Genomic DNA, 12596 nt, shown 5'->3' with positions numbered 1-12596 from the left:
CTCCCCATTAAATGATCCATCTGGATATTAGCTTTACAGCTTTGATCTTTCTACTTTTGAAAATCATTTTTGCTGCTTTTTTTCGCATCCGCCTGTCTTACACTTCTTTGATGAAACTCCGGCAGTTTGCACAGTTTCCATTGCGTAGAAAATATTGCAAAACTCTGTAAAAAGGTTACTTCTGATCTGACCCACATATATATCATCAACGCTGGTCACGCTAGCAGTACATAATCATGATAATAATGATATCATTGTAATAATAATAACAATAATAATTATAATGACAGAGTGTACACATGTAGGGCTTAAGCCAGAAATTCTGATGTCATATATGCAGGTGATATAATGATGGAATCTCTTTTTTGATAAAACACACACACACACACACACACACACACACACACACACACACACACACACACACACACACACACACACACACAATAGCCAATACCGGCATAAATTTAGATCTAACCATCGATTTGCTTGTTATGTGCGTGGGCTTTAAAGACTGCAAAACACAATGAGCCCACTCTTTTTCTTTGCCCTAAACTCTTGGACCTCCATCTGTTGGTTACTACTCACACACACACACAGACACACACACACGGTGTGTTTCTGTGCACGTCTGTCAACCCATGCCGCCCAGATACCCGGTTCGCGAGGGGGCAGCGTGCTTCAGCACCGCCTCGCCATAAAAGAGCATCCCACCTCCAGTGTTTGCTCAAGGCAAGTCTTTATTGATATTTCCAGGCATCTATTATTGATGACACGTGTGCTATGATGATAATCCCACGCTCACAACATCGATCGGTAAACCCGTTTCAGGCTCGGCTGTTGAAAAAGGTTATTTACAGGTGGCGTGACGCCACGTCGGTGCTTCTGCGGCTCGAACGTGAGCAAACCGTCACATCAGTGAACGGAAAAGTCGACTGCGTGTGCTTAGGCTTCTCTCCTTGACAAGGCACTCGAACCAGACACTTCCACTTAGTTGTTGAAGTCAAACCGTCAATAGCAACAGCAATAATCTGTACTGATTGTTCTGTTATATTGCAGGGTGGCTTAAATCACTTATATTGACAACTTCAGATCATTCCGTTTTTCGGTCTCTCCAGGTGCCGAGATAAACGGCTATTTACATTATATCAAAAATAAACAATGTATTTCTTTGGAAAATGAATTTGAAGTGGAGGCATGCATCGATCTATTAATATGCATGATGAGATTATTGGCGGATGTCTGGAGAGAGTATGGCGTTGGAGCAGGTTCTGTGTTGCGGTTGCAAAAAAAAACCAGTTGGGAGACTTTTCCTGACCTTTCCCTCTCTGGCAAACGGTGAATCGGCCGGAGGGCGTAAAGAAGAGACGCAGGAAATTATAGGAACACATTGTTATTAAGAGGCTTGTTTTTTTCCATATCAATATATATCAGGACATCTGCTTGATGGCTGGGAAAATGATTTAAGGCAAATAAATTTGTCTCGTCTTCACTCGTCTTCTCACCGGTGCAACGCAACATTCAAGTGCCTGCTAATCTCTCTATAATCCCTTTGTTGATTTTTTGTTTTAAATTTTTTGCCCGTTTTGGGTGGTTTCTTGCAAAATTTAGCAAAATTCAAGCTAATTTTTGCGCTTACGGTCAGCTGATTTCCAGACGTTTTCAGGTTTCCTGATTTTATAAGATGACTCATGTGAATTATGTGACTATTATCCAAGTGAGGAGACAAAACATAAAAAATAGAATTAGTTAGTGACGGATCCCTGTCAAACAATGACAGGAATTTGGAAGCCGACTGTGAAAATAGGCGTTGTAACATTCAAATATTAAAAAAAAAAAAAAAAAGAAAAATCCACGGTTATCACAGCGAGACGATATTTGATATATATGGATATATTGGCTGGCCCCGGGTGTGAAGCTGGAGAATCAGTGACGGCACACAAAGTAGCGAGGCAAGCGAGACGGTTGTTGTGCTTCTAAGCACGTTCTAGGAACGATAAGAAAATGTCCCGAGTTTGGGAGAAAGCCGCGCATGACCCTACGACCCAGGGTAAGGGACGGGAAACCCCGGGTCCGGCCTCGGTCCGCATTCCAACCCGTGCCGCAAAATCAGCAGAAGCACTGCCGGCTCCCTTTGGTGACCTCCTCGGAGGAGTGCACGGTGTTGGGGACGAACCCGCTCTTGACGCCCTCCCACCCGTCCTGGATCTTGATGTCCCCGCTCCGGACCAGCTCAAAGATGTCCTTCGTCAGATCCACAAAAGCCTAAGGAGGAGGAGGAGGGGACACGGAAAGGGATCACTCGGTAATGTGACGCAGCCAACCCACCGTCCAGGTTGTGTCGGGTTCTTCCAATGCGAAATGGCTGACACTGCAAAGACCGCCATATCCGCAGCGCCGTCTCACCTTCTCCACGTTGATGGCGTCTCGTGCCGATGTCTCCACGTAACGCATCCCATAGGCCCCCGCCAGCTTCTCCGCCTCCTGCTGGGTGACCTGCCGCTGAGCCTCCAGGTCGCATTTATGCCCAACCAGCGCGAAGATGATGCTGTGGGGCTGGACGTAGCTCCGGGCCTCCTCCAGCCAGTTGTGGACGTTCTGGAAGGAGCGGTGGTTTGTGATGTCGAAGAGCAACAGGCCGCCCACAGAGTTGCGGTAGTAGGCTCTGGTGATGGACCTGGCGTGTGTATGTGTGTCATTCAACATGAAATGCAAAAGCACCACTATTAACAACAAATCTGACTCTTTCATATCATAACCTTCTGATACATTAATACATTAAACTGTCAAAATGACATACAAAAAAAAAAATCCTGAGTCATGAAACAATATGTGTGGATTATGGAGCAGTTGCGTTGCGGTGGGAATGAATTTTCAAATAATATGAGAATAATGTACTTAGTAATTAGGTAATCTTTATCAAAAACCTATATTTGTATATCTATGATTATAACAATACTTGAGGTCGGATGCAGTCTGGTGAAGAAAGAATCAAAAACGTGTGGTGTTTTAAACCTGCAACCAAAATAAAGAGAGGAAAGCTCGAATCTGATTGGCCATTAAGTAAAATCTGGATGAAACCATCGGAGTAGATGTTTCTGTCCTTTATAAACTATGAAGCCTAAACCACTAAAACTACCTAATCCACGACTGAAATAGTTCCCCGACCTAACGGTAACTCCGAAAAGAGCAACATTTAATATTGTTTTTAGCAGATGACTGCAGCCTTTACCTGAACCTCTCCTGCCCCGCGGTGTCCCAGATTTGAAGTTTGATCCTCTTGCCCGGCTCGATCTCCACCAGGCGGGAAAAGAAGTCCACCCCCACGGTGGGGTCCGACAGCTGGGCGAAGCGGCCCTCCGTGAACCGACGGATCAGGCAAGACTTTCCCACCGTGGAGTCGCCGATTATGATGAGGCGAAACTGATACAGCCATATAGTATCCATGTCACATCAAGTCTGTGCAGGGGGAGGGAGTGAAAAAGAAACAAATATCTATCATCTGTGATGAGATTTCAAAATGCTGAGATCTCATACAGGTTTTCTTTTAATAACTGATGTGAACAGGTCGGCTTTATTAATGAAAGAAGAAAAACAGCACTTTTGCTGGAGCTGCTTTGTTAAGAAGCTCAATTTTGCACTTAAAATATAAACATGGATCAAACTCAGCAGTTGGTCACAGAGGCATAGAGAATACATTTTATATTACTACTACTACTACTACTACTACACATTCATTCATTATCCATATCCTGAACTAACGTAGCGGAGGTTGGAGCCTCAACCGGTCGCCAGTTAATCACAGGACCACATCTAGAAACGATGCCAGTCACATTTCAAATACAGTAATCAAATCATTCACACCTCAAATGGAGAATTACAATCATTTACATCATATAGTGACATAAAACCATTCACCCTCTCATTCACACATCACATAGAGACATAATGGTATTCACGCTCTCATTCCCGGCTCATATAGAGACGTGCAGCCATTCGCTCTTGCATTCCCATGTCATAGTCACACAACCATTCGCTCCTTCACACGCCTGGGTGATTTAGGTTCTCCAGGGAATCTCTTGCAGGTTTTTAGACTGTGGAAGGAAACCAGAGAACCGAAAACCCACGCAGACATGGGGAGAACATGCGAACGCCATACAAAAAGACAGGCCGGTAAGAATCAAACTAGGGACCCTCTTGCTGTGAGGCAGAAGCAAGTGCTGGTCACTGCGCCACCGTGCCATCTATTATCATAATTATTATTATTACTACTGTTATTAAAAACAATAAATCAAAGGACACTGGGTCCCGTCAGGGGGCCTAGTGCTCACAGTTCCCAAGAAAAAGTAGGCGAAATGCAAAATATCATTTATTTACAGATCAAATCTTGGCTTAAGGTGTAAAAACAATTCGAGGGAGGATTAAAATTCGCACAAAGTAAACGCCGCCTTGGATCCGTTCTTAGATTAACGCTGACATCGTGCGGAGAAGAGAAATAAGCGCGGCTCATTTCAGCAGCATCCATGTGATTTATGGTGGGGTGATCTAATCTGAGGGAGGGCGAGGCCACTCCTCTCAGACGCAGCAGACATGGTCGTGGTCGGCTCTTGTATGAAAACTACACCGTGGCTGTTATTCCTCGGTGAGACCAGCCGGCTGAACTCAAAATAAAACTCGACCGGAGGATGTAGCTTGGTTAGCACTAAGCATGTTGGACACTGTGGTAACTTCACGATGATGAGGCCCGGCCAACATTTCAACCGCCGATAAATACATCCGCATCAAAATATTATCTAAAAAAAAAAAAAAAAACCAAATAATTACCTACCTTGGTGTTAAAGCTTAAATCCTTGAAAAAACAAACCCTGCATCCATGATGTTGTCTTCCAAAATGAATCCTCCTGACTAAAAAGCGGCGGGTGTGATGGCCTACCAACCGATGACATGGTGAAAAACCGACCCTGGGGCCATCATCGAGGCTGGAATTGTGTGATCGTTTCTTTCGGGGAAGGACTGTTGTTATTTCTGGTGAAATGGCAGCAGGACGCAGCAGCAGCGGCGGCAGCATCACACACACTCCTCGCCCTCATCAGCACCATTACCGTAAAAGCGCACCGATGCGCGCAGCGTCTTTCTGCAGGCAGCCGCGTTCATGGCCAGCTGGGAAAAAGTACAACTCTCCACTCAAATCCTCCTAAAATAATAATTTCTTTCTCAAATGAACAGAGGATTCTTAACCTAAATTTAACCCCAATTTACAAACTTTACATTTAAACCGTCGGTCTCGTTTTAAGTATTTAAAAACGGTTCGATCCGGCAGGGTTGTCACATGACCCGCCGCCGCCGAGACTCACATGGTACTATTTGAGCAATCGGGCTCAGGTGTGCAGATTGGAGAGCGCAGGTGATCTGATTATCCGAGTTTATTTACAGGTTCCCGGCCTCTGCGCGTGAAACTTCCTTCCCTTCTCGGTTGGGAGTGTGTGATGAAGAACTCTCACTTGTTCGCCGTGACGAATCCTTTGACCTCCTCGTAAAACGGAAAAGATGGACACGACAGGTCAGCGGGACCCGGTGATCTCCTGTCCAGTCAGTCGGCAGGAGTTTCACTCGACAAACCAAGTTTTTCTTTCTTTTTGTACCCGTGATCGGCTCAGTTTTAGAAGGGGGAAGTGTTGCACGTCTGGGCCTGGACAGCCACCCGTGACCTACAACGGGGATCGTCAAGTTTTCTTTCATTTTAGGTCTTCGCTTTGAAAACCTGGAAAGTCCCACGGCGGCGAGTGACGTGGCGAAGATGGGTCAGTCGTCACAGAACTCGTTTTCTAGGGAAGAGAAGGGCTAGCTCTCAGGAAGCCAGTTGGATGCACATCCTCCGACATGGCTGACCTACTGGGGTGGAGACAGATCACATCTGGGGTACATTTCATCATTTGTACCCCCCCAACCTTCCATTAGCGATAGAGGGACCGAAAAGGATGCAAATTAGATAATTCTACTTCCTGTTGGGAGAGATGGGGGGGAACCTCCGGACCATTGAGGGTTAAAACCGAGCGCTAAGAGAATCCTTATGTAAACCGTGAAATGCACTTAAACGCACCTTTCCTCCAGGGTTCCCCGCCTGCTGTTCCTATCCCATTGGGGAGAATGGATGGAGGGAGAAATCACGTGACTTCCGGGTCACATGACCCTGCTTGGCCAATCAGGCCCAGGTGTGCTCATTCGTCAGCATACAGGTGCATCGATTATCCGTTTATTTTCCCAACCATGGATAATTTTCAGCTGTTGGGTTATAAAACTATCAAATTTCAAAGTACTTCTTCAAATGGTTACATAAATGTATTTTCATATTGTGGGTTTATCTGAACGGTGTTCCTTGTGACAACGCCTTCTCTGGACACAACCGAATTACATAGCTGTGACCCGATGAACTACCGAAGGTAATCGATTCTCCTCCAAATTGTGAGAAAATGCGAACCTTAAAATGTGATTACTTGTGACGCTGAGCTTAGACTTATCACTTTATTGGTTTTCATAACGATGTTCGGTCGATAGATAAACTAATGCGATATGACTGAAGCCTCCAGCTGGCATTTTTGGCAGAGCAGCAAAACTAGTGCTACGCTACCGCTCTCGGGATAGCGCAAAATCCCACGTTCACTGACAGCACCTGAACGCACCAGTAATTCGAGTGGAATCGGTGGAGGTCCGGTTGTTCGTTTTGGACCGGCAGGGTGGACCGTAAACGCTGATACACTTAAAGTTTAGACATTTTATTTGAATTAAAGAAGGGGGAAAACCCCTGGGAGTTTTTGTTTTATCGGCGTTTTAGTTCCGAGTAGTAAAGTTTCCGTTTAATTCTCCGTGAAATGTAGTTTCATGCGTGTCTTTCTCTTTTTTTGGCGCGGTACTTGAACGCATCTGTATTTAAACTTCGCCTGGAAAGGCAAAGTCGTCTTTTCAGTTTTTTTTTTCTGCAGCCATGCAGCAAGAGTTACTTTTTAAAGTGTTAGTGATCGGGGATCTGGGGGTAGGGAAGACGTCCATCATCAAGCGGTACGTCCATCAGATCTTCTCTCAGCACTACAGAGCGACCATCGGTGTGGACTTTGCCCTGAAAGTGCTGCAATGGGACCACGATACCGTGATCCGGCTGCAGCTGTGGGACATAGCAGGTTCGTAAACATCACATCAGTGACTAAAATGCCTCACCAGTGTTTTTCGTTAAAGTAACATTTTCAATCCCGTCATTGTTTGAGAAGAGCGTGTGTGAGAACGTTTAAAAGCTGAAAAAGATCAGCTATGAAAGCTAAAATTTAGTTTTCCAAAGCGTTCGGAGTTGATCAGTTCCTGTAACATTAACATTTTTTTCTCAAAGAACAGTATAGCTTACTGTATTTGGGCATTTGAGTACAAAATGTGTACCTGGGTCCCTCCCTGTCAGACCACTTGATGTCTGGTTGAGGAATGTAGATCTTGTGCTTGACTGTGACTCATGCTCGCATCAGTCACATGATGGCTACTGTAGGATAAACATGCCAACACTCACACGCTTCAATGAGCCGTGACGCGAGTCGCTTCAATGCCACGGGCTCGAGAAGCACCTGGAGATAAATCAGTGCCGTCTGATCCCAGGACAGGAGCGCTATGGGAACATGACACGGGTCTATTACCGGGAGGCGGTAGGAGCCATGGTGGTGTTTGACGTGACCAGAGCGTCCACCTTTGAAGCCGTGCTGAAGTGGAAGGATGACCTGGACTCCAAGGTCAGGTGAAATGTGGCGGGGCTCAGTCGGCGTGACGCCCCTTTGGATTCATATTGGCACCAACTTGCTGAGGCATTATTATCGGTCTTTCGTCAGCTGGTGTCGTTTTCCACTGAAATGTAACGTTCTCTCTCGAACTCATTCATTCGGTAACTCCTCTGTAGAAAAATCTTTGACACTGGATTGAGGTTTTCCTGATAACTTAATGCCTGGCTTCATCAGACAGCTAAATGAGCAGCAATGGGATGACTTTTAAATGTTTGACAATCTCAGTGAAGTTAAAAAAAGAAATCAATTTAGTCCACGTTGCATCATCAGCTTTATACTTTAGAGTCTCATGATCCCTCGGATCAGTCAACATTAAAATTCTTAAACCCATATATTAACTCCACAAATCGACAGTGTGTTATGAAGAAAGGATGTTTGAATTGACTAAGCGGGGTGGGGGGATGCAGAGAATTCACACCTTCCATCTGCCTCTGTTTCTAAGGTGACTCTGAACCACGGGAGGCCGGTTCCAGCCGTTCTCTTGGCCAACAAAGCCGACCAGTCTGTTGCCCAGCAGCCCAAGTTGGACGCGTTCTGCAAAGAGAACGGCTTCGTCGGCTGGTTCGAGACCTCAGCCAAGGTACGTGGCGCATATGAGCCTCTGCAGATGTACCTTAAAATGAAATTCCACACCGCTCCAGGGTAGCAAAGCAAACCAAATGGAGTCCTGGCAGATCCTGGACTGAAAGAAACCATGTAAATTAGGTAAACTGACCAGCTGAAACAGGATTCTTGTTCTAACTGAAGCCTTTCATTTTATTTTTTTTTAATGAGTAGAATTTGAAAACTGCCGTCGGCTGTTTCCAAGTTCTAGGATGTAATTTGCTGTGCTCGAGAGGCAAACGGCGGAATATTTGCAGTCGGGTGTGATTTCTTTTAGCTCACAGCTTCACTGACTGCCCAATGAGTTGCACGCTGGGCCGCAAGTCAGTGATGGTGGTTTAGTTAGTGGGAGAGAGGCTGCGCTGACAGGTTGGAACAAAGAGAGTGACTCAATCTTTGCTGCTTGTTAGTTTGAGGCATGATGTCACGGGTGTAAATGGAGGCCAGAGTTTGATGTACTGCTTTGTTTTTAGTCCAACTACTGTATGATAGCAGCTGTATCTCCGTGTTTGCGGTTGAATGGCGGTTCTAACGACCGCACGAGGCCATGCAGTCATCTCACTGGAAACTAGTTCCCTTCTAAGGGGTCACATACTTTTCTAACGGAAGGGGGGGGGGGGGGACACACACACCAAGATGGAACAGTCATTAGTAATAAGGTTGAGTTTCTCTCTTGCATTCAGAGACCATCCCACCCACAGTTCACTGTTTTCCATTTCAGAATCAGTGGAAGTAATTGGTGTCAGTAAGTGACCACAAAGGCAGCACTGTGTTACTGTCCAGTGAAACATCAGCCCGCAATTCCGTACCGCAACTCGTGCCCTATTAGATCTGACAGAGCTGAAATACAAAACCGTTGGAAAGGAAGAAACTGTAACTCCAGCATATCTAACCTATGTGTTCTGGACCCACCACACCCAGTGGGTCCAAATCGTATTCGTTCAGTATAATTTTGCATCTTACCAATAAAACGGCTTTTAAAGTGGTTACTGTCCTTCCAAGTGTTTATCATACTTTATCTTCACCACTTCCCCTGCAGTCAGGGTCACGGGGCGGAGGTTCATCCTGGAGCAGTCGCCAGTCAGTCACAGGGCCACAGAGACATGCAACCATGTTTCAATTCCACTCTTTAAAAAAAAAAAAAAAAAAAAAAAAAAAGATTAAATTTACTGTATAAACAAACTTGCTCTGCCGTCATCAGCAGGATTTATTAGTAGCCGGGTTTTTCCTTTGTCTGCATTAGGAAAACACAAACATTGAGGAGGCGGCACGCTGCCTGGTAGAGCACATCTTGAACAATGAGGAGAACCCGGCGACGGAACGTGACCCCAGTTCCATCATTCTGTCTGGATACGCCAACACCGCCAAGGAGCATCTCAACTGCTCGTCATGTTGGAAGTGGTGACGCCCCACACACACACACACACACACGGGCAGCCGGCCGGCCACAGTGAGGCTGCAGAGATAAGTCTGTTTCAAGCACTGGTGGAGGAAACGCCTATTGTTCAGAACATTGTCTGAAGTAAATCAATTACCGCGTGTCAACGTGCCAACTTTTCTATCAGTTAGCAAACCTTGATGACAGGGATTTTTCGTTGTTGAGATATAAACTGAAAAGCCAGCTCTTAATTTCTGCTGCAATCATGCTAGTATATGAACAGAGCGGAGGATATTTGGACCAATTACAAAAAACGTCTAAACTTTCAATACTGCAAAGTACAATCACGTAATTGGTCACTTGATTTCAATTTGCTTTTACTTAAATCACTCTTGATTATTAAGTAATGGCAGCCGTAAGAGTGATTTTCAAAAGTTCAGTATTAATCTGAACACTTTACCTCCACTGCTGGAGCAGGGGATTGAACCAGCAACCCTCCTTTTACAAGGTGGCCAATCCACCAACTTAACACACAAGAACTATGCATGCCAACCACGAAGCGCAAAATATATAGCGCATATTTTTATCAAAGTTTTGTCAGAATTCAAAGACTGCTGTGTTTTGGAACTTCCTCTGCAGAGGCACGATAATGAAGCACAAGTTTATTTTGGCCCTCGCTGATCCGGGGCCTTGAAATGTAAAGAATTTTTGTTCAGAACTCAATCTTCCGCATGGATGTCACTCCCTGGTATTCTCTGAGTGCTGAATACTGCCTGCAGAAACTGAAAACAGGATGTGGCTAGCCTTACCAATGAAACCAGACTTCATACATACCTACGTGCTTCCGCATAAGTAATGCAAACGCAGAAGTGTAAAAAAGTTGGTGTCATGAGATCATAAGTGATGTTTTTTTATTTCTCCAAGAAGTTGTCAGGCAAGATGTGGAAACCCTAGGAAGTGAGTTAGACTCTCACAAACTTTAGAGTGGAAAAGCTAATTCCAGAATCCTCACCAGAGAAGGCATCATCCCAGAATGGATGCAGGAAAAAGCCATTTGACTCGCAGAATGTGAAACCTGCCCGGGCATCCCAGGGTCTGCCGGCTTTTCATCAGTATCTTTGATAGTGCGTATTCCGATCTATAGGGGGCAGCATGATGCCACTCGTATGACAAACCGCGACACCAATTCTTGGACGCTCCTACACTTTTTGACCAATCGGAGGACACAAAGACCAAGGACTTTCATGTTGATTCTATGGTGAACCTGATTACCTGAGGGGTCAGCAGAGCAAAGCCGCCATTTTTCACCCATATTGGTGGGAAAACAAAGAATCCATCGCAGTATTTTCCATTTCCTCTTGAAGAGACGCTCCCCTGAACACAGAACTGATGGTCAACCATAAAGACTTCAGTGAAGGCGGCTCGCAGGCTTTTTTTATGTAGGGTGCTAAATGTGTCCTTACTGCATTTTTAAGGGTTTAATTTGAAGATTCATCATTCCAGAAATGTCTCAAGTCAGCCTCACGCAACAGCTTTTTTTCTTGGCATACTCTGCATAGGCAGCACTGTCAGGCCATGTTTAGCGACCACGACTAACTCAAGGAAATGGTTATTGGCAACCCCCCCCCCCCCCCCAAATGTCTGATTCACGGTCAGTTAGAATTGCGTGCACAGGAAGCTTGCCACAAAGCCTGGCAGCAGAGGTTTCCTGCTGCTGCCAGGCTTTGTGGCAAGCTAAAGCTATAACTTTGCTGGTTGTCAAACCGTACATTTAACTCTTGCCTGTAATATAAGGTATGTGTGTGAAGCTCTGTGTCTATTTGTGCTGTTTTTTTATTTTATTTTGGAAGCTGAAGCATTGAATGACTTGATGGTGCCAGTAAATGAAACTGGGCCAGAAGACAGTCCACAATCTTGTCGGCCCAAGATTCAAGGGTTCGCTCGATGCGAGAGTGATATTTTTATGTAACGTGAATACAAAGACTTAAGTTCATCCCATGCATTGATTTGTGGCTTGTTAATGTGTAAAGCCCCGCTCTGCACACACACTGGATCAGGAGCTGATGTACTGGAAATATGTTTGTCGCAGACAAGAAATCCACAACAATCCTTTTGCAGTAACAAGGCAACCACTCTTGTCTTTGTACTAATGGAAGAGATGCAGTTCAGCTAATTTTGTTCATTAACTGGACAAATTCAGCTTGTTTACAAAAACCAATAGGTCTCTAATTAGGTAGCACAGTGTTATTATCCTGTCAGTGTATTATATAGCAGAGCCATGGAAAAATCTTCTGTTGTAATTTCATCTCCAAAACAAAGTGGTTTAATAAACTCGAAGTTGAACCGAAATAAAAGCAGGTGTTTTTATTTCCCGTGCCCCGAAGAGGCCGGCCACCCTCCACAGCTCCTCTCTTCCCGTGTATTCAAATGAGGAGTCTATGGTGCGTATTACTGCTCGTACATCCAAGTAAAAGCCCTGCACTATCATGCATCACGCTCCCCTTCTCCCTCCCTGTGGAATTATGCTTCATATAATGTATTATCCTTCACTCTTTCCAGTGTAGTTCAATTGTGGCTTATTGCCGAATCCAAATTTTAGTGACTTTGACCATCCAGACTTTGCTATAAACCCCCAGAGGAGACCGAACGCAGCATCGGTATGGTGATTTATTTTTATTTTCTAACAATTTTCCCTACGGATTACATCGTTCAGATGGTTTGAGTTCTCACATCATCGCCCCGCTCCGTGCCGGCATCCCCTCCTCTAGTGTTTTTGCATTCTCCAAAAATCAATTTTTGAT

At 45.0% G+C, this 12596-nt stretch overlaps 2 protein-coding genes across 3 annotated transcripts; one reads left to right on the top strand and one right to left on the bottom strand.

Moving 5' to 3' along the window:
• Positions 1–722: 722 nt before the first annotated feature.
• Positions 723–5593, bottom strand: LOC147216871 (ras-related protein Rab-39B-like). 2 transcript variants are annotated; one of them, XM_086177509.1, is made up of 4 exons: positions 5502–5593; positions 3233–3459; positions 2407–2677; positions 723–2265 (listed from the first exon to the last, which is right to left on the bottom strand). In XM_086177509.1, exons 2-4 carry the CDS (start codon positions 3445–3447, stop codon positions 2110–2112), a joined length of 642 nt encoding a protein of 213 aa, XP_086033635.1. In that variant the 5' UTR covers positions 3448–3459; positions 5502–5593; the 3' UTR covers positions 723–2109. The 2 variants fall into 2 exon arrangements, with proteins under 2 accessions (XP_086033635.1, XP_086033634.1); XM_086177508.1 differs by lacking the exon at positions 5502–5593 and adding an exon at positions 4829–5106.
• Positions 5594–6682: 1089 nt separating this feature from the next.
• LOC147216870 (ras-related protein Rab-38-like) lies at positions 6683–11464 on the top strand. The gene is made up of 4 exons (XM_086177510.1): positions 6683–7175; positions 7636–7766; positions 8257–8394; positions 9661–11464. Exons 1-4 carry the CDS (start codon positions 6983–6985, stop codon positions 9820–9822), a joined length of 624 nt encoding a protein of 207 aa, XP_086033636.1. The 5' UTR covers positions 6683–6982; the 3' UTR covers positions 9823–11464.
• The last annotated feature ends 1132 nt before the right edge of the window (positions 11465–12596 follow it).

Source organism: Fistularia commersonii, chromosome 29 (genome assembly GCF_037954325.1).
Source record: "Fistularia commersonii isolate RoL2024-O1a breed Wild chromosome 29, RoL_Fcom_v1.0, whole genome shotgun sequence".
Lineage (NCBI taxonomy): Eukaryota > Metazoa > Chordata > Actinopteri > Syngnathiformes > Fistulariidae > Fistularia > Fistularia commersonii.
Note: the sequence above shows the minus strand (reverse complement) of the source record. Positions and strands in the feature narration are given on the sequence as shown.